This window comes from Vipera berus, assembly GCF_964194415.1.
Source record: "Vipera berus genome assembly, chromosome: 1".
Taxonomy (NCBI): Eukaryota; Metazoa; Chordata; class Lepidosauria; order Squamata; family Viperidae; genus Vipera; species Vipera berus.
The window spans coordinates 362,072,381-362,091,929 of NC_138202.1; the positions used below are offsets into that span (position 1 = coordinate 362,072,381).

Here is a 19,549-nt window from a genome sequence, read left to right on the forward strand (position 1 = left end):
AACGTTTAGAAAAACGTATCGATTTGTTTGGAGAGCGTGTTTGTTTAGAAAAAATTGTTTGTTTGTTTAGGAAATAGTGTTTGTTTAGAAATATTCATTCGTTTGGAAAATTTATTTAGAGAATCTTTACAGCCACCCAGTTCCCTCCGGGTGATTCTTAAAAGTGCCAAAGCGCAAAGCCCAATGAAGTCTTGCAGGATTGTGCCCCGTATGTGACGGATTTGCCTTTTCTTCGGGGGGGGGGAGGCTGATCTACCCCTCTTCTCCCCATTTCCCAGATCCATTACTGGGCCTCCTTCGCCCAGCAGCGTGGCATCCAGCTGGAGTGTGGCCAGGGCCACGTCTTCGCCCGTGGCACGCAGCGGCTAATTCCTCAGGGTGAGTGAAGGGGGCTGGGCGGAGGACGGGGGGGGGGGGCAGACCTGGCTCCTGCTGGACCCTGACCCAGCTCTCTACCCCCACCCCACCCCGCAGCCGGCACGGTGATGCGTCGCCTCATCTCGGAGTGGAGCATCGTGCAGATGGTGAGTGACCTCAGCCTGGTGAACGTCCACCTGATGGCCTCCCCCAGCGAGGAAGACGTGGACCACCGCCTGGACTCGCTGGTCAAGAAGACCCATCTGCTCAGCCTCTCCTCCCTCGCCTACCAGCGCCACAGCCTCCGCACGGCCGAGGAGGTAGCCTTTTGCCTCCCTGCCCCCTTCCCGCGAGACACACACACAACACACAGACACACAAGACACACCGGGCAGGAAGGAAGAAGCAGCCAGGTTGTGTGAACCGGAACGATTGGGGTCACGTAAGCCACGGTTTACACCTGCACTTCACGTGACATTGAACTAGCCACGTCCGGGCATTGCCACCGCACGGGCCTCTGGCAGAATAAACAGGGACCAAATTTGGGAATACGCATAGTCCTCGACTTATGACCACAATTGAGCCCAAAATTTCCATTGCTAAGGGAGACACTTATTAAGTGCGACCTTTCTTGCCACCCTTGTTAAGCATCATAAATAGTTGCCAAGCGTCCGGATTTTGACCACATGACCCTGTGGATGCTGCACTGGTCATAAGTGTGGAAAACGGGCCGTAAGTCACTTTTTCCAGTGCCGTCGTAATTTCAAATGGTCACTAAATGAACTGTTTGTAAGTAGAGGACTACCTGTACATGTTTTGGGGACACTGTTGGGGGCTTGCATTCTGGAATTGGTAGATGGTAAACAGGAGGTATGAATAACCTTGGCCGCTTTAAAACCTGTGGACTTCGACTCCCAGAATTCCCCAGCCAGTTGTGCTGGCTGAGGGATTCTGGGAGTCGAAGTCCACAGGTCTTCGAGGGGCCACGGTTGGAGACCCCTGCTCTAAAGGTTGGCTCCAGACTCAAATTTTGTAGCAAGGGGTGGACTCAGCCTCCCTCTTCCTTTGGCAGGAGCTTCTGCTGCGGGACGGGGATGATGTGCTTCACACCCACCAGCTGCACCTGGTGGACCTGCGGGCGTCCTGGACCACCACCAACCGGGACATCGCCTTCGGCCTCTACGACGGCTACAAGAAGGCCGCTGTGTTGAAACGCAACCTGTCCACCGAGGCCCTGAAGGGGCTGAAGATCGGGCCCCAGTTGCCCGCCAAGAAGCCCAGGCGGGGGTCCCCCTCCAGCCCCCAGCCCCCGCTGAGGGTCATCGTGCCGGCAAGCAGCGGGCGGACAGAGCGAAGCCCCTCCGGAGGTGAAGCCGCCCCGGCCCTCCCACTTGTGGGGGTGGGGGTGGAAGAGGCCCCTTGCCGTGGGGCTGCTGCCTTCGGGGGCCATTGTGTGGGATCAGAGAGAGAGAGAGGGCCGGCACGTAGCGCAACCTGGCCAGAGGAACTGTCCTTCCCTGGAATGGATGGGCATGTGGAAGAGAATATTTGGGGCTCAGGGTGGGCATGTCGGGTCTTTGGTGCCTTCTGAGCTGGGTGGGTTTCCTTGCGGACGTTTCACATCATCAGTGACGTTCCCTAGTTGGGTCATGAAACGTCTGCAAGAAAACCACCCAGCTCAGAGAGTACCAAGGACCCCCACAGTCCTTCCTCCTCCTCCTCCTCCTCCTCCTCCTCCTCCTCCTCCCTTCTAGCACTGATGACGTTCCCTAGCTGGGTCATGAAACGTCTGCAAGAAAACCACCCAGCTCAGAGGGCACCAAGGACCCCTCAGAGCATGAAGCTGCCTAGAAGAGACCTTTACCCAAAGGGAAGGGTTAGGAAAGGGGGGCAGCTAGAACTGGGGTTGGGGGGGTTGGGGGAGCCCTTCCAGGAAATTACCTGGGAGCCGGACTTTAACGGGGATAGCTCATTTCTAGCTTCCGGGTCTGTGTATGTTCAATCTTTTGGAGGGTCAGCTGCTGCCCCCTGCCCCCCCATTTCCCTGGCCGTGGGGCCGGCCGTGCCATACCCCTCCTCCTCCCCCCCTCCTCTTTTCCTGCAGGCGCCTCCATGTTGCAGAAGCTAATTGAAGAGACGGACAAGTTTGTGGTTTTCACCGAGGAGGAATCAGGAGTCAGCGAGCAGCTGTGCGGGATCGCAGCCTGCCAGACCGCCGACGTCTTCAACCACAACTGCCTGGTTGAGCTGGTCAACTGCCAGGTCCTTGCTCTTCGCTCCAGGCCCCGGCCGGGCTGGGGGAGGGGGGCTGTCCAGCCGTGGCCCCTTTAAGACAGGGCTGGGCTGGGGAATGCTGGGAGTTGAAGTCCAGCCGTCTTCAAGCGGCCAGGATGGGACACTCCTGCGACTGCAGTGGAGCCCAAAGGTTGCCTTTGGTGAGCGGGCCACCATTTGGCCGTGCCCCGTTTTATGATCCCTTTTGTGGTGGTCGTTAAACGAACCACACAATCATTAAGCAAACACTGGGGTCGCACAGAGTCCATCCATTTTATACAGTGGGTGTTTTTTGCCCCCAAAACACCAGAAACTGGCCAAAACATAAAAAACGTGGCACGTGACCCCAGGATGCTGCCAATGTGCATCAAGTTTATTTAATGGCTGTTGAAAGTTGCAATGAGGCTGTCGAAAAAAACGGACTTAAAACCAGTCTTTTGAAGCCCTTGCAAGGCTCCTGCAATCCCACCGGCAGAATTTGGGCACTTGGCAACCGGCCTGTATTTCTGACTGCCCCCCCACCCACATAGCTGCCACCCCCAGCTGACCTGTAGCATTGCCTGCCCCCCCCCCCCTTCACTGGGCTCACCCCTCCCCGGGTGATGTGGGGCTCCACCAGCTGTTTATTTATTTAGAATACATGAACATGTATATATGTATACATATGCATACATGCATACATAGAAATGCGTGTGTGTGTGTGTGTGTGTGCATGTATACGTGTATGTGTGTGTGTACGTATATATATATATATCTCCACCTATATTCTCGCAGAGAATTTAGGTGGCTTACAAAACAATAAAAACATAGTATGGGGGGGGGGAAAACCCAATAAAAATAAAAAATAAAATACAGGCAATCCTTGACTTACAACTACTATTCAAGGCCAAAATTTCTGTTAAGCGAGACATTTCTTAAGTGACTTTTTCCTCATTTTATGACCTTTTTTGCCACAATTGTGAAGGGAATCGCTGCAGTTGTTAAGTCAGTCACACGGTCGTTAAGCGAATCCATCTTCCCCGCGGACTCTGCTTGCCAGAAGGTCGCAAAAGGGGATCAGGTGACACCCTCCCCCCAGGGGACACAGCAACGGGTCATAAATACGAACCGGCTGCCCAGCGTCCCAATTTTGATCACCTGACTGGGGGGGGGGATGCTGCAAAGATCACAGCTGTGAAAAATGGTCCTCAGTGGTGTCGTAACTTTGAACGGTCACTGAATGAACCGTTGTAAGCGGAGGACTAGCTGTAAGCCCCACCCCGGTGCCATGCTGGGCTGAACTGTCCCATGGGGTGGGGGGGCTGCCCCACCTCCTCCCCCCAGCCGGCACCGGGCGATAGCTTCTCCCTCCCTGCCTGCCCCCCCCAGATGGTCCTGCGTGGGGCCGAGACGGAGGGCTGCGTGATCGTCTCGGCCGCCAAGGCCCAGCTGCTCCAGGGCCAGCACCACCCGGCCTGGTACGGGGACACCCTCAAGCAGAAGACCTCATGGACTTGCTTGCTGGACGGCATGCAGTATTTCGCCACCACCGAGAGCAGCCCCTCCCACGAGGACGTCCAGCTGTGGCTGGAGGTAGGGCAGGCGGCGGTCCCGTTTGCCGGCCCAGTGGCTCTGCCCCTCGGGGGGAGGGGACGGACCAGGCTCTGTCCCTGGATAAGCCAGGCTGGGCTGTGGCTGGCGGGGGAGGGGGGAGGCTTGAGCATCTCAAGTTAATTGTCACGTTTCCGACACGTCGGCTTCTCAGGTGACTCTGAGGCCTTGTTTACCTTCAAAGTCCTTGGCAAATGCTTGCTGGAAGGAAGCTGGAATCTGAAATCTCCGCCCCCTTGCACAATATAGTAAAACACAATTCTCCACCTTTCTAATTCTGTCGTTAATCATGTTCTCCAATTAATTTAAAGAATCAGTTTCCCTTCCGCCAAGTTCTTATCCTCTTTAATTTCAGACGGCCTTGAGGTACAATCTTCCTCCTCCCAGCCTTAACCCTATCTCTTAAGGCAATACACAAGTTTAACGTATGCAATAGCTGCTTCTTCATCTCTTATCAAGCAAGACATTAATGCTTGAGCATCCACCCTAGCCCTCTGGCTTGAGCTTCTCGGTACCACCTTATAAGGCTTTTTCTGAACCACTTTTTGTGGTTCCTGGCTCAACAGCAGCCACTGCGAGAGGGATCTCGGAGTCCCAGTGGACCATCCCTAAAAGAGGAGCCAGCAGTGTGCTGCAGCTGCCAAAAAAGCCAACACGGTGCTGGGCTGCATCAACAGAGGGAGAGAATCAAGAGTATCGCTTTGCAAGGCCACACTTGGAACGCTGCATCCAGTTTTGGTCACCACGATGTAAAAAAGGTGTTGAGACTCCGGGAAGAGTGCAGAGAAGAGCAACAAAGAGGATCAGGGGATGACTGGAGGCTAAAACACATAAGGAATGGTTGCTGGAATTTGTATGGCCAGTCTAGGGAAGAGAAGGGGTGACTTGATAGTCTTTCAATATTTGAGGGGCTGCCCCAAAGAAGAGGGGGTCAGCCTATATTACAGCACCCCCCGAAGGCAAGACGAGAAACAGCAGATGGAAACTGGTCAAGAAGTGACCTAGACATAATTAAACAGTGGAAGGTGTGGGTGCTCCAACACTGGAGCTTTCTAAGGGGAGACTGGACAGCCACTTGTCTAAAGAGATGTGGGGCCTCCTGCTTGCGCAGGGGGCTGGACTAGAGGACCTCCAAGGTCCCTTCCAACTCTTTGTTATTCTGAATTGGGAACTCTTGGCCCACAGAGAGTGAGCTCTATCCTGCACTCCCCCTCCCAGGCTCAGCCTAGCTTTATCCCCCCCCAGTCCTTGCTGACCAGATGCCATCTTTTGCTTCCCCCCCCCTCCAGGTCAAGAACATTGAGGAGCACCCCCAGCGCAGCCTGGACTCCGTGCAGGAGCTGATGGAGAGCGGGCAAGCCGTGGGCGGCATGGTCAGCACCACCACAGGTCAGCGGTCAGCCTGAGGGAGGGGGGGGTGCCCCGAGGGATGCTCTGCTGTGGGAGATGGCGGGCCAGCCATGATGCCAGCGGGCCTGGGATCCTGTCCTCAAAGATACTCAGGTAGGGAGCGTCCTGGCTACCTGGCCCCGGGGCCCAGCTCCTCTCCTCCTTCCCCCCCCTGCCCCCCCAGATTGGAACCATCCGCACGAGGTGCAACCCACGCAGCAGGTCCAGCGCATCATTTCGCGGTGCAGCTGCCGCATGTACTACATCAGCTACAGCCACGACGTCAACCCAGACTTGGCCACCCAGATCAAACCGCCGGAGCTGCCCGCGAACGCCGAAAAGGATGACCTCCTCAAGAAGCAGGAAGGTGGGCAGTGGGGAGGGTCTTGGGTGGGGGAGGGCTCTCGGGCCATGTCACCTCCCCACCCCTTTCCCCACCCAGCTTTGGTCAGCGTAACGTAAGAAAGATGCGGAGACTCTGGAAAGAGTGCAGAGAAGTTGAAGGAAGATGGTCAGGGGAAGATGGGAGGCTGGAATTGGGTTTGTCCAGTCTGATGAAGAGAAGGATTAAGGGGGAGGGGCAGAGCAATGTTCCAGTATTTGAGGGGCTGCCCCAAAGAAGGGGGGAACAACCTCTTCTCCAAAGCACCAGAAGGCAAGACAGGAAGCAACGAGTGGCAGAGCATTAAAGACAGATCCAACCTGAAAATTTCCTGACAATGAGAACAATTTTTTTTAAATTCCATTTATATCCCGCCCTTCTCCGAAGACTCAGGGCGGCTTACAAGCTTAGCAGTAGCCTTCAGTCTATGTATATGCCTGCTTATTAGGGCTTTCACACACACCCCAATTAATCCAGGGGTCTTCAAACTCAGCCCTTTTAGGACTTGTGGACTTCAACTCCCAGAATTCCTCAGCCAGGATGCTTTAAGACAGGGTCCTTCCAACTTGGCCCTTTTAGGACTTCTGGACTTCAACTCCCAGAATTCCTCAGCCAGGATGCTTTAAGACAGGGGTCTTCCAACTTGGCCCTTTTAGGACTTCTGGACTTCAACTCCCAGAATTCCTCAGCCAGGTTTCCCTCTGTCAAGAAGAGACTGGAGAGCAATCTGTCTGAAATGGTTCAGGGTCTCCTGCTCCAGCCGGGGGCTGGACTAGAGGACCTCCGAGGTCCCTTCCAGCTCTGTGGTTCTCGTGTCCATTGCAGGGGCCGTGGACACCTTCACGCTGATCCACCACGACCTGGAGATTTCCACCAACCCAGCTCAGTACGCCATGATCCTTGACATCGTCAACAACCTCCTGCTGCACGTGGAGCCCAAGCGGAAGGTGCCTGGGGGGGGGCTGGGGGGCCGAGGGGGCGGCCGTGTTGGGAAGTTCAGGTGCCTCTTGAGAAGTTTTGCACTTGTGAGCGGCCGTTTTCCTCCAGTGCTTGCCTGGGATGGTTCGTGGATGACTCGTGGACTTCAACTCCCAGAATTCCTGGGCCAGCATGGGGGAACTATGCCCCCCTTGATGACTTGCGGATTTCAACTCCCAGGATTCCTGAGCCAGCATTCAGGCTCAGCATGGCTGGATCAGGAATTCTGGGAACTAAAGTCCATGTCTTAAAAGAGCCAAGGTTGCCCACCCTTGCCCATGGTTGACTTGCCACGGGACAATTCAACAATTCAATTTAATTATTTAAAGTAAATTTTAAAAAATATTTTTGTTATTCCCATTTCATTCTGTGGCTTCTTTTTCATCCTTTCTTTAACGATTCTATTCCACCATTTTTTGGATATTAGTGTGACTCTTGTCCCACAGTGAGTTGTCCTACGAGAAGTTGGCCGTGCCTAGATAAATTCTCCTAGACCCCTCACCGCAGTCAACACACTGTGGGCCAACCTGCCGTGGGACGAGTTACACTAACATCGAAGAAATGGTGGAATAGAATCATTAAAGAAAGGATGAAAAAGGAGGGAAAGAATGAAATGCGGATGGCAAAAATTAAAATAGGAAATAATTCAGTTGAATTGTCCCACAGCGAGTTGTTAGCGGCGAGTCGGCTGCGGTGAGTTCTCCCCATTCCGATAGGGACCGGGGTTAAAAGACATTCCGGCTTAGACCCCGTTTGGGGGAGGAAACGCTTGAGGTCAGAGCCTGGGGTCTCAATCTGCCGTTTCCCAAGAGAAGACAGGTGAGATTCTGGTAGTATCAGCGATAAAGAAAACCTGGGTGACCCCTTGTCAGGGCTGTTCTGGTTGCTTCGGTCAGGGATAAAAGTTTGGCAGTTACGTGCCTCTGCATTTCAATTTGCCTTTAGATTAAGGGGGGGGGGGCGGTTTGTTCCTTTCAAGTGGGTTAGAGGGAGAAACGAAACTTCTATGATTCAGCTGGACCATGAAAGCCTGAAACCTTTTCAAGGACACGATAACAGGTGTGGATTTGAAGCAGACGGTTCCCGTAAAAAAGCGAATTTGTTTATAGAGACTATGTTAGATTGGGGGGCGGGGGGGTGTGGCTAGGAAAATTATTGTTTATGGATTGGGGTTGGAACCTCAGAGTGAGTTTTGCTTTGACGTTACCATGCAGTGTATTCAATAAAGAGTAAGATTTCCGGAGACGGAATTAACCGGGAGTTTGATCTGGATTCTCCAGCTGCCTTTTGGGTTGCCAGGGGTCGTGTGTGAGCAGCGTCTCCCCCTCTCTTTGTCAGTCCCGGAGGGGCGGGGTCTTTTCTACCCTCCACAATTCCCAATGACCCAATCCGGCCTCTGAGCAGCTTAAAAACTGACCAAGGATGTGTGTGTGTGTCTTGGCTCTCCCTGGCCCCCAATCCTGTCTTTTCCTCCCTCCTCCCGCTCCCTGGCCCCGCGCAGGAGCACAGCGAGAAGAAGCAGCGGGTCCGTTTCCAGCTGGAGATCTCCAGCCACCCCGAGGAGCAGCGCAGCAGCATCCTCCACCTGCAGGAGGCCGTCCGGCAGCACGTGGCCCAGATCCGGCTGCTGGAGAGGCAGATGTACTCGGTCATGAAGGTGGGCGCGTCTGGGGCCGGCCTGTGGGGGGGGAGGGCGCTCCCTCTGAGGCCCGGGGCCTCTGCCTGACCACCTCCTCTCTCCCCAGTCCCTGCAGGACGACGGGCGCAACGAGGCACTGCTTGACCACAATCAGAAGCTGCAGCAGCAGCTGAGCCAGGAGAAGGCCACCCTGCAGCAGGAGAGCGAGGACCTGAACATCCTGATCAGGTGTGGGGGGGCGGGGGGGCACTCTGGCCAAAGGAGGGGGGGCTGCCTAGCCCCCTGGGGGGAGCTAGAGGAAGCCCACCCACCCGCCTGCCCAAGGGGTGGGGGGCGGCGTCTGTTCTCCAGGGAGAGACGGCCCTGTGTTGGAGTGAGCTGGGATGCGCAGGTGGTCCCTGGGTTACGACTATAATTGAGCGCAAAAGTGATGTTGCCGAGCGAAACATTTGCGAAGTGAGTTTGGCCCCGTTCCATGACTTTCCGCGGTTGTTAAGGGAATCACTGCAGTAGTTCAACCGGTAACACGGTTCTGAAGTCAAGACAGCTTCCCCCCTGGACTTCGCTCGTCAGAAGGTCGCGAAGGCGGGTCACGTGACCCCAGAGGTGCTATGGCCGTCGTAAATAGGAACCAGTCGCCAAGCCTCTGAACTTTGATCACGTGATTCTGCGACGGCCATAAAGTGTGAAAAAGTAACTTCTTTCAGTGCCCTGGCAGCTTCGAACGGTCGCTAAACGAACGCTTCTAAGTCCGAGACTGCCTCTGTCCCTTTGGCCAGGTGCTTTAAGGAGTTCCAGCTGCAGAGGGCCAACAAAATGGAGCTGCGCAAGCAGCTGGAGGACGTCAGCGTGGCCCGACGGACCGAGTTCTACTTCGCGCAGGCTCGCTGGCGCCTGACGGAAGAGGACGGGCAGCTGGGCATCGCCGAGGTGGAGCTGCAGCGCTTCCTCTACAGCAAGGTGGGGCTGGTCAGGGGTCCAGGCAGCGGGGCCGAGCCAGGCCTGGCCTGCCTGCAGCCGCTGCTGACCGCTCCGGCGTCTTGCAGATAAACAAGTCGGACGACACAGCCGAGCATCTGCTGGAGCTGGGCTGGGTGACCATGAACAATCTCCTGCCCAACGCCATCTACAAGGTGGGTGGCCAGCCCTCTTCCCCACCCCCCCACCCCATCCCAGCTTGGCCCCTGGGGGGGGGATGAGAGCCGAGGGATCTCTCCCGCAGAGCTGCGAGAGGACCCCAGACCGGAATGGGGCGTCTCCCCGCTGCAGACTCACCACGAGACGATTCAACCGTTCGATTTAATTATTCAAAATAATGAAAAAGTTATTTTAGTTTTTTTGTCGTTCACATTTTATTTTGTTCCACCCCCACCCACCCCCCACCCACCCTGCCCCCCTTTCTTTCTTGATTCTGTTTCTCCATTTCTTGGATATTGGTGCAAGTCTTGGAGGTTGTTGAGACTATTCGTAGTTTTGGCTCTTGGCAGGCAGGGCTTCCTTCTCCAAGCTGGCTGGTTTGTGAGCAAATCAGGTAACCTCTTCAGTGGGGTTTTTGGGGTGAAGCCTCTTGTTCGTGGGTGGTCAGTCGGTCTCCGGACTGGTTGAGTCACAAGGCTGATTCTGCTCTTGCGGCTTCTGACTGCTTCCTGTGAGGTGCGGAGGTCAGCTGGTGACGAGATTCTCTCAGTTCTGTCGTCGGTTGTTTGGTACAGAAATAATAGAAATAGGAATAAATGCTAAGCTTGTAAGCCGCCCTGAGTCTTCGGAGAAGGGCAGGATATAAATGGAATTTTAAAAAAAAATAGAGCTGGAAGGGACCATGGAGGTCTTCTAGTCCAGCCCCCTGCTCGAGCAGGAGAACCTATACCATCTCAGACAAGGGACCGTCCAACCTCTTCTTAAAAACCTCCAGTGATGAAACACCCACCGCTTCTGGTGGCCAGCTGTTCCACTGGTTGATTGTCCTCACTGTCAGGAAGTTTCTCCTTAATTCCAGGCTGCTTCTCTCTTTGGTCAGTTTCCATCCATTGTTTCTCGTCCTGCCCTCTGGTGCTTTGGAGGTTAATGTGACTGTCAGGACCCACCTCAATCCACATCTTAGGAAATAAGAACTCTTGGATGCAAGTTTAGTCCAAAAGGAAAATGTTTACTAGGATGGAATCGATTGTGGCAATACAAGACGGAATCTAACAAAGTTACATTTCAATCCTATATAAACCATTCCCATTTCAGCCCCTCCCCTCATCCATTTGGTCAGATGTCAGGCCCTTCCATGGGAAAGGGAACTCTCCTTGGTTTTATGGTTATTGCTTCCTTTTTTTGTTGTAAATGAAGAAGCAATCCAGATCTGTCACTCCCCCTCCCTCCCCCAGTTCAAATGTTCCCTGTTGTTTGAAGATGCCTAAAGTCTATCCTCTCCCCCCCCCTTTGGAGAGATGGCAGAATCCCCAGAATAAGCACATTGTTCTACCTATACATTTATGAAATGTGATATAAATGGATTCTGACATTCGGCTCTCCTTTCAGAAAAAAGATGAGTCCATCTGTGGGGAAAGAAAACATATAAATGTTAGCCTGGTTTGTTCGGATATTCTGTATGAAACCTCTTAAGCAACTTAGGTGCTTTAACATGGAGTTTGTTAACCCACTCATTTTCTGAGGAGGGGAGGTGTTTCCATGCCACTAAATATTGTATCGTTCCATGGTGTTTTCTGGAATCTAAGATTTCTTTCACTTCAAAATGTTGTTCTCCTTCCACCATGATGGGGGGTGGTGGTGGTGGGATTTTTTCTCGTAGTGGTGATTGTTGTTCTCTCTTTATTAAACTGCAGTGAAGGTTTGGGTGTATTCATCTAAGATTTTTGGGTAGTTCTAATTCAACTGTTACTGGGTTTATGATTCTTTTAATTGGAAAGGGTCCAATATATTTTGGTCCTAGTTTTTTACAGGGTTGGAGTGATTTCAGGTATTTTGTGGATAAATATACCATCTCTCCTACCCTAAATGGTGTGGGATCGTTTCTTTTTTTGTCTGCCTGTGTCTTGTATGCTTTTCTGGCATCTTCCAACGCTTTCCTAACGATTGGCCAGGTATTTTGTAATTGAGCAATCCATTCCTTCCGATCAGGGATAACCGGTTCTTTTGGGGTTAGTTCTGGTATTGGGTTGAAACTCTGGCCTGTAGCTACTTGAAAAGGAGTGTAACCTGTGCTTGAGTGGACTGCATTATTATATGCTACTTCTGCAAAAGGCAGTAGGTCCGCCCAGTCGGACTGCTGAAAATTAATAAAGCATCTCAGATATTGTTCAAGTATATTATTAAGTCTTTCAGAAGCTCCGTCTGTCTGAGGATGGTGACTAGATGACAGTCCTTGGGTGGTTCCTAAGAGGGATAAAAACTCTTTCCAAAATGCCGACGTAAATTGCACCCCTCTGTCAGATATGATGCGTTGTGGTACCCCGTGCAATCTGTAAATATGCTGTACAAAAAGTTTTGCTAATGCTTTTGCGGTCGGGATTTTTTGGCAAGGTATGAAATGTACTTGCTTAGAGAACAGATCTGTGACAGTCCAGACTACGGTGTTTCCATTACTTTCTGGCAGTTCTACGATAAAATCCATGGCTATTTCTTTCCATGGGGCTGAGGGGTTTGCCACCGGTTGTAACAGACCTGGCGGTTTCCCTTGCAGTCTTTTGGCCATCGCGCAAATTTGACAGCTACCCACATAGCTTTCTATGTCCTTTTTCATAGATGGCCACCAAAATTGCCTTTTAGTTAAGTGTAAGGTTTTTACAAAGCCAAAGTGTCCTGCTGACTTTGTATCATGGCACAGTTGCATGAAATTGATTCTCTGTGTGGCAGGTATATATAGCTTCTCCCCCACCCATGGCAGTCCATCTTTAATTGTGCACACATGTTTATTTTTCTGGAACCATTCATCACTTTCCAAAGATTTCCTGAATTCTATTCCAGTTTGGCTATCTACCTTCGGCTTCATTTTTTCTTGTGCCCTGGTGGTGACTGGTGCTGCCAGTTGTTGTTCCAGTACAAGTGGTTTAAAGTCAGTAACTCTTGTGCTGTTATATTGGGGCATGCGGGATAATGCATCTGCCAGGAAGTTCTTTCCCCCTGGTAAGTGTTTGAGAGTGAAATTGAATCGGTGAAAATGTTGGGACCAGCGGGCTTCCTTAGGAGTGAGCTTCCTGGGCGTTTTTAGTGCTTCCAAATTTTTGTGGTCAGTCCAGACCTGGAAAGGTATTTTATTTCCTTCTAAAAATTGGCACCATGTTAGTAATGCCCACCTCAACGAGAATGCCTCTGGTTTTCGTGGGGGGGGGGCTTTTGAACGACATTCTGCAGCACGGTGGCCCTCTCTCCCGCAGTTGAAGCAACCTGTTGATTTTTTGGCTGTGGCTGGTGGGTTTTCCCCCTCGCATGTTTGCTCGGGTGGCAGGCGGCCCCATGGTTTTCCTCTGCGGTGTGTCTTTAGTAGGTCTATTTCCACTTCCTCCGCCAGGATGTACCAGTCGTCGAGGTGGGGTGGGTCTCCTCGAGGCAGGCAAGCGTCATACAGGTCGTAGTTCAGACCGTCTTTGAAGTGGCTAAGGAGGATGTCTTCTGGCCAGTTCAGCTTGCTGGCAATGGCTCGGAATTCTTGGGTATAATCAGCCACTGCTCGACTGCCCTGCCTCACCGTTTTGATTCTCTCCCGGGCCTTACGGTCAGCCAAAGGATCCTCGAACCGCCGCCTCAAAGATGACATGAATCGGTCAAAGTCGTTGAGTTCTGGGGCGTTGGAGTCATGCAAGTTCACCACCCAGTCTGCAGCTGTCCCGTCCAGGGCAGATTGCACAATTCGGATGCGTGCTTTGTCACTGGGGATGTCCCGTCCGTACTCTTCCATGTAGCTGAGGACTTGGGTTAGGAAAAATCCCAGTCGTGATGGCTCCCCCTTGAATTTGACTTCCAGGGGCGGGAGTCTTTGGCTGGAGCGTTGTCTGCGCCGGGGCCGGTATCGCTCCTCATCCTGGTCCCCATCTGTGGTTCTGGGGGGGGGGGTACTGCTGAGGCAGCAATTCCTGTTCCATTGGACGGCCCCGGGATTTCAGGTGTTGGATCCCCTCCGTTACCTTTCCAGTTGCGTCCCCAGGCGCTGCCTCGGTTGCGATTTTCAGCTCTCTCCTCCCTCAGTGAGCTCAGGGTTGCTTTCATCAGATCAATGGCCTTTTCCAGGATCCGCTCCTCCTCGCTGGCGTGCAGGGAACTCTCCATCTCTTGCCTCCATTCCGGTTGGTGGTTACTACGCCTCAGGGTCGTTTCTCCCGAAGCCTTTTCCCACTCACTTTTCCTTCCAACGCCCATCGACCATCGGGGTTTTCGGTCGTACTGCTCCACCGCTTCTTCCCCGGGGAAATATGCCGCTTCAGCTTCCCATCGTCTCTGGGATTCCATTTGGGGGGAAGACTCCCCCTCCATGGGGCTTCCCTCCTCTCTTGCTTCGTCGCCAGACATTGTATTTGTTGCAAAGTCCCCCCGGTAAGGTTTTCCCTTCCAGGTTGACTCTTAAAGCAGATTCCGTCTACTGTCAGGACCCACCTCAATCCACATCTTAGGAAATAAGAACTCTTGGATGCAAGTTTAGTCCAAAAGGAAAATGTTTACTAGGATGGAATCGATTGTGGCAATACAAGACGGAATCTAACAAAGTTACATTTCAATCCTATATAAAGCATTCCCATTTCAGCCCCTCCCCTCATCCATTTGGTCAGATGTCAGGCCCTTCCATGGGAAAGGGAACTCTCCTTGGTTTTATGGTTATTGCTTTTTTTGTTGTAAATGAAGATGCAATTCAGATCTGTCACTCCCCCTCCCTCCCCCAGTTCAAATGTTCCCTGTTGTTTGAAGATGCCTAAAGTCTATCCTCTCCCCCCCCTTTGGAGAGATGACAGAATCCCCAGAATAAGCACATTGTTCTACCTATACATTTATGAAATGTGATATAAATGGATTCTGACAGTGACGCTCTCTGCCTTGTGGCAGCCCCCCCCCCAAATACTGGAACGGTAGTATCATGTCGCCCCTGTTTCTTCTTTTCTTTAGGCTAGCCAAACCCACATCCCGCAGCCTTTTTTCATATGTTTGAGTCTCCAGGTCTTGGATCATCTTAGCTGCTCTTCTCTGAACTTTTTCCAAACTCTCAACATCTTTTTTGTGATACGGTGACCACAACTGGCTGCAGCATTCCAAGTGTGGCCTTACTAGGGGCTTTATCAAGTGGCAGTAATACTTCGCGTGATTTGAAGGATGCTTCTCCTTATTGGAAGGAAGTGTCAGTCAGCCTTGTGATCCAATCGGTCTCGTGATTCAACCACTCACAAGACTGACCCACCACTCAGGATCTACATAAATGAACAAGATGCTTCACCCCCCCAAACCCCAATGAAGCGGTTACCTAGTTTGGTAAACGAAACATCCGGGGGCCGAACAGCCAGGTCAGAGGAGGGACCCCTGCCAAAGGGGGCGGTTTTGCCCTGCAAGAGTTGTCCTAGACCCCCTCTTGACACACTTCCCCCGTGCTGAGGGGGATTTTGACACCTGGTATGTTCCCTCCCCCCGCATTGCAGGTGGTTCTCCGTCCCCAGAGTGCCTGCCAGTCAGGGCGCCAGCTGGCCTTGCGGATTTTCAGCAAGGTCCGGCCGCCGGTGGGCGGCATTTCCATCAAAGAACACTTTGAGGTGAGCAGGGCTGGGCACAAGGGCCGATCTGCCCCCCCGTGCCCCTTTTGCATGTGGGGAGCCTAATCTCCATTCCCCCCCCCCCGGCAGGTCAACGTGGTGCCGCTGACCATCCAGCTGACACATCAGTTCTTCCACCGCATGATGGGGTTCTTCTTCCCTGGACGCAACGTGGAGGAAGAGGAGGTGGGCGACGAAGAGGACAAGTCCAAGCTGGTCACCACGGGTGAGCGTGATGGGCACCCCCCCCGAAGGAGGCTGCCTGCGCCTCTCTGAACGCTTCCTAGCTCCCTCCTGGGGAGGGGAGGGCTCCAGGGGCTGAATTTTTTGACGTGAACGGAAGCAACTCTGCGTGTCCCAGGATAAGGTTGCAGGATCCAATCTGGGTCGGTCACCAGGGCCAGGAATTTAGCCTTCCGAGCGTTCAGACTCGTGCCGAAGCCCCCATCCTCAGGGAACTTCTCTCCCTCTCCAGAATGCGTGCACTGGGCTGTTCTACATTAACCGTGCCTTGTTGTGTGTGGATTTTAATTAGGAAGAGTGTGGGTGATCATCTATTAAGTCGTTAGTCATTGTTTCCTTCTGCTGTTGCTCCCTCGGCTCCCAAGGTGGTAAATCAGCCCTCCTATCAACTGACAAGGGACCCGTTTCTCAGGCTTCAATCATTTCTCTGGCTGTTTTTGTCCTGGCTTGGCCGACAATTGTAGTAGCTGGGAAATGGAACGCACGTCCTTGTTCTTTGCAAAGTGAGGCTACCCGCAAGTTCGGGTTGCCCCGTCTTGAGAGTTTTTCTCCTGGATGCAGGGATGCCGGTGGTCAAGCCACGACAGCTGATGGTCTCCGAAGACTCGCTGGGCTCCGGGAAAGGCATGGGTCAAGGGCTAAACCGGACATCGGGGGTCAGGCGCTCCTTCCGCAAAACACCCGAGGTAGGCGCCCTGACCAAGATGGGAGGGGGGTCATACAGAACTGCTTCTGTCCTGAGACTTGCTTCCTGGCCAAGCAAAGCATCCCGGAGGACTTTGTGTTCAGAGGGGGGTGAGGGGGGGGCAGGGTCTTGCTTCCTTAGAGTCCATCGCTGTCCTCGCCTTTTCCTGGAGCCCCTCTGAAAGTGCCCCAGAGGGAGAGGCACGTGGAGGCCACTGGGGGGGGGGGAAAGGGGGAAGCTGAGGCGGCCCCTCCTCAGCCATGGATCCTCCTGGGCGGCTTTGGGCAGTCGCTCTCCAGCCCATCCTGCCTCGCAGGGGTGTTGGGAGGGCCACCATGCAAGGTGACCTTCCCATGGAGATGTCCAGAGGGGGAGAGAAGGAACTGGGCTGAGCCTGGCAAGGGCTGATTTCTCGGACAAGGCTGCCCTTCGCTCGGACCTGAGGAGGCTGCCCCGTCCGTCCGTCCATCCGTCCATCCATTCGTTCTAAAACTTACTACAGGGTTAGGCAACCTGGGCTCTTTTATGACTGGTGGACTTCAACTCCCAGAATTCCTGAGCCAGCATGGCTCAGCTTGGAAACCTCTCCATTTCCCCTCAGCATGGCTGGCTCAGGAATTCTGGGAGTTGAAGTCCACCAGTCATAAAAGAGCCCAGGTTGCCTACCCCTGCACTACTATAAGAGTACTCTTCAACTTACAACCACAGATGAGCCCAGAATTTCTGTGGCTAAGAGAGACAGTCGTTAAATGAATTTTGCCCCCTTTTACGACCTTCCTTGCCACCGTTGTTAAGTGAATCACTGCAGTTGCCAAGTTAGCAACACGGTTGTTAAGTGAATCCGGCCTCCACATTGACTTTGCTTGTCAGAAGGTCGCAAAAGGGGATCACGTGACATCTCCCTCCCCCGGGATGCTGCGACTGTCACAAATGTGAGTTAGTGGACAAGTGGCTGAATTTTGATCACATGATCATGAGGACGCTGCAACGGTCATAAGTGTGAAAAACAGCCCTAAGTCACTATTTTTCAGTGCCGTTGTAACTTGGAACGGTCGCTAAATGAACCGTTGTAAGTTGAGGACTGCCTATATCATGGTCTGTGGTCACGGCCTGGCTTGGGGTCTCTGTCCAGCGTCAGCCTTGCCAGGTCCCCCTGAGGAAACGTCGTGTGGGGTGAGGGGGGCCTGGCAGGGCTGCCGGGCTGGCTGTAATGGCCGCCGTCCCCACCTCCCCCCCCCCAGTACCCGGTGGACGACATTGACAAGATGAAGGAGCGGGCGGCCATGAACAACTCCTTCATCTACATCAAGATCCCCCAGGTGCCCCTCTGCGTCAGCTACAAGGTTCGTGGGGGGGAGCAGTCGGGGTGGGGGGGTCTGCATGTCCAAGGGCCCCGGTGGGGTGTTGGGCCATCGGGATCCTCCTCCCTCACCCCTTCTTGTGGCAGTGAGTTCCACAGGACTGCTTTCGTTGGGAAACGACTGTGGTTGGGGTGGGGGCTGCTAGGGAAGAGGGGGGCTTCTGGTTTCTGAATCCCCCCCCCCCGTGGCCACAGGGAGAGAAGAACAGCGTGGACTGGGGGGAACTCAACCTGGTGCTGCCGTGTCTCGAGTACCACAACAACACCTGGACGTGGCTGGACTTTGCGATGGCGGTGAAGCGGGACAGCCGCAAGGCCCTGGTGGCCCAGGTAAGGGGGAGGGAGGGGGCTCGGAGCAGGGGGCGCTGGGGGGGCCCCACAAAGCCCATCCTCCAGGCCGGGCATGGACTTGCGTCTGGGACAGGAGGAACGCCCTCTGGCACTGCCCCCCCCCGGCAGCTGGCAAGCTTCGCAGGGATGGTAGTCTGGATGCCAGCTCTGGTCCCCGAAACCTCTTGCTGGGCTGGGGATTATGGGAGATGCATCACCTGGGGTGGGGAGAAAGTGGGTGAAAGCCAGACCCCTGGGGCTCAGCTCCATTCCTCCCTTCCTCTCTCCCTTCTTCCCCTCCCTCCTTCCTTCTTTCCTCCCCCTCTTTTTCTTCTCCTTCTCCTCCCTCCCCTCCCTGTGTCTCCTTCCTTCCTTCCCTCCCTCCCTCCCTCCTTCTCCTTCCTTCTTTCCTCCCTCCCTCCCCACCAGGTCATCAAAGAGAAGCTGCGTCTGAAGCCGGCGGCCGGCTCGGAGTCGCGGTCCAGGCCGGAGAGCAAGCTGGAGGGGCCGGTCCAGCAGCAGGAGGAGGACGAGAAGGCCCGGCTGCTAATCGGGCTGAGCGTGGGCGAGAAGAACCCGGGCAAGAAGTCGCTCTTCAGCCGGCGCAAGTGAGGCCGCTGGGACCGCCCGCGGAGCCCGGCCTCCCTCCGGCCGCTGGACTGAGACGGAGGGACCCAGACGCCTTTGGAAGGCCCGGCTGCCCCCGGCCTCCTCGCTCTGGGGGGGGGAGGGGAAGGGGGGAGAGTTTAAATAACAGAGTTTATCATTTGGAGCCAGCCGTCTCTTGTGGTGATTGCCGTCCTCCCCCTCCCCCCCCGGGACTCGCTCTCGCCCTCCTCCTGCAGCCGTGGGGGGTCCTGGGGGGGGGCTTCTCGGCTCTTCAGCCAGACCCCCCCCCCACACACACACAAACACACTCATTCACGACTGCTGCGGGGTGTCCCAAAAATAGGCGCCTCCAGTACAGGCGGTCTGGGACTTACGACTGTTCGTTTACTGACCGTTCAAAGTTACAAGGTCACTGAAAAAAGTGACCTGTGACCCTTTCTCACACTTACGACCATTGAAGCCTCCCCAGGGTTACCTGGTCAAAATTTGGACGCTTGGCAACTGGTTCCTAGTTATGACGGTCGCAGTGTCCGGGGCGGTGCGTGTGTGTCACGTGATCCCTTTTTGTGAGGTTCTGACAAGCAAAATCAAGTCAGATTCACTTAGCGGCCATATTGCTAATTTAACAGCTGCAGTGATTCACTTAACAACTGGCAAGGAAGGTCATACAACGGGGCAAAACTCAACAAATGTTTCACTTAAGGACATAAATTTTGGGCTCGTGGTGGTAAATTGAGGACTGCATGCATAAAAGCAAAGGAAGCCCCACCGCCCACTTGGCGGCCCCCTCGGGGGTGAAGGGGGACCCCGGCCAGGAAGGGGCTTTGTGCCTCCGTCTCCTTCGCTCGGCCTGCTGGGAGAACCTTGCGGGGGACCCCAAAGGCTCAAGTGGGTTCGCTTAAGGGAGGGCCCGCTCCTCCGCCCCCCCCCGGGTTTGGGGGGTTCCTTTCTCCCCTCCTCTTTCTTCTTTCTCCCTCTC

The 19,549-nt window shown here is 54.1% G+C and overlaps 1 protein-coding gene across 3 annotated transcripts in view; it reads left to right on the plus strand.

Annotated features, from left to right (window-relative positions):
• The window catches only part of BLTP2 (bridge-like lipid transfer protein family member 2), a 59,439-nt gene extending 40,706 nt beyond the window's left edge, over positions 1 to 18,733 (plus strand). For 2 of the 3 annotated variants that reach the window (XM_081314201.1, XM_081314203.1), the window contains 18 exons: positions 279 to 378; positions 475 to 677; positions 1,430 to 1,724; positions 2,462 to 2,619; positions 4,000 to 4,203; positions 5,511 to 5,610; positions 5,795 to 5,977; positions 6,818 to 6,939; positions 8,472 to 8,627; positions 8,716 to 8,837; positions 9,389 to 9,569; positions 9,656 to 9,742; positions 15,233 to 15,343; positions 15,434 to 15,569; positions 16,148 to 16,272; positions 17,513 to 17,614; positions 17,827 to 17,961; positions 18,391 to 18,733. In XM_081314201.1, the coding sequence (XP_081170327.1) occupies positions 279 to 378; positions 475 to 677; positions 1,430 to 1,724; positions 2,462 to 2,619; positions 4,000 to 4,203; positions 5,511 to 5,610; positions 5,795 to 5,977; positions 6,818 to 6,939; positions 8,472 to 8,627; positions 8,716 to 8,837; positions 9,389 to 9,569; positions 9,656 to 9,742; positions 15,233 to 15,343; positions 15,434 to 15,569; positions 16,148 to 16,272; positions 17,513 to 17,614; positions 17,827 to 17,961; positions 18,391 to 18,573 (2,703 nt within the window). In that variant the 3' untranslated portion in view covers positions 18,574 to 18,733. The remainder of the gene's footprint in view (positions 1 to 278; positions 379 to 474; positions 678 to 1,429; positions 1,725 to 2,461; positions 2,620 to 3,999; positions 4,204 to 5,510; positions 5,611 to 5,794; positions 5,978 to 6,817; positions 6,940 to 8,471; positions 8,628 to 8,715; positions 8,838 to 9,388; positions 9,570 to 9,655; positions 9,743 to 15,232; positions 15,344 to 15,433; positions 15,570 to 16,147; positions 16,273 to 17,512; positions 17,615 to 17,826; positions 17,962 to 18,390) is intronic. The other variant, XM_081314202.1, reaches the window with a different exon arrangement.
• The last annotated feature ends 816 nt before the right edge of the window (positions 18,734 to 19,549 follow it).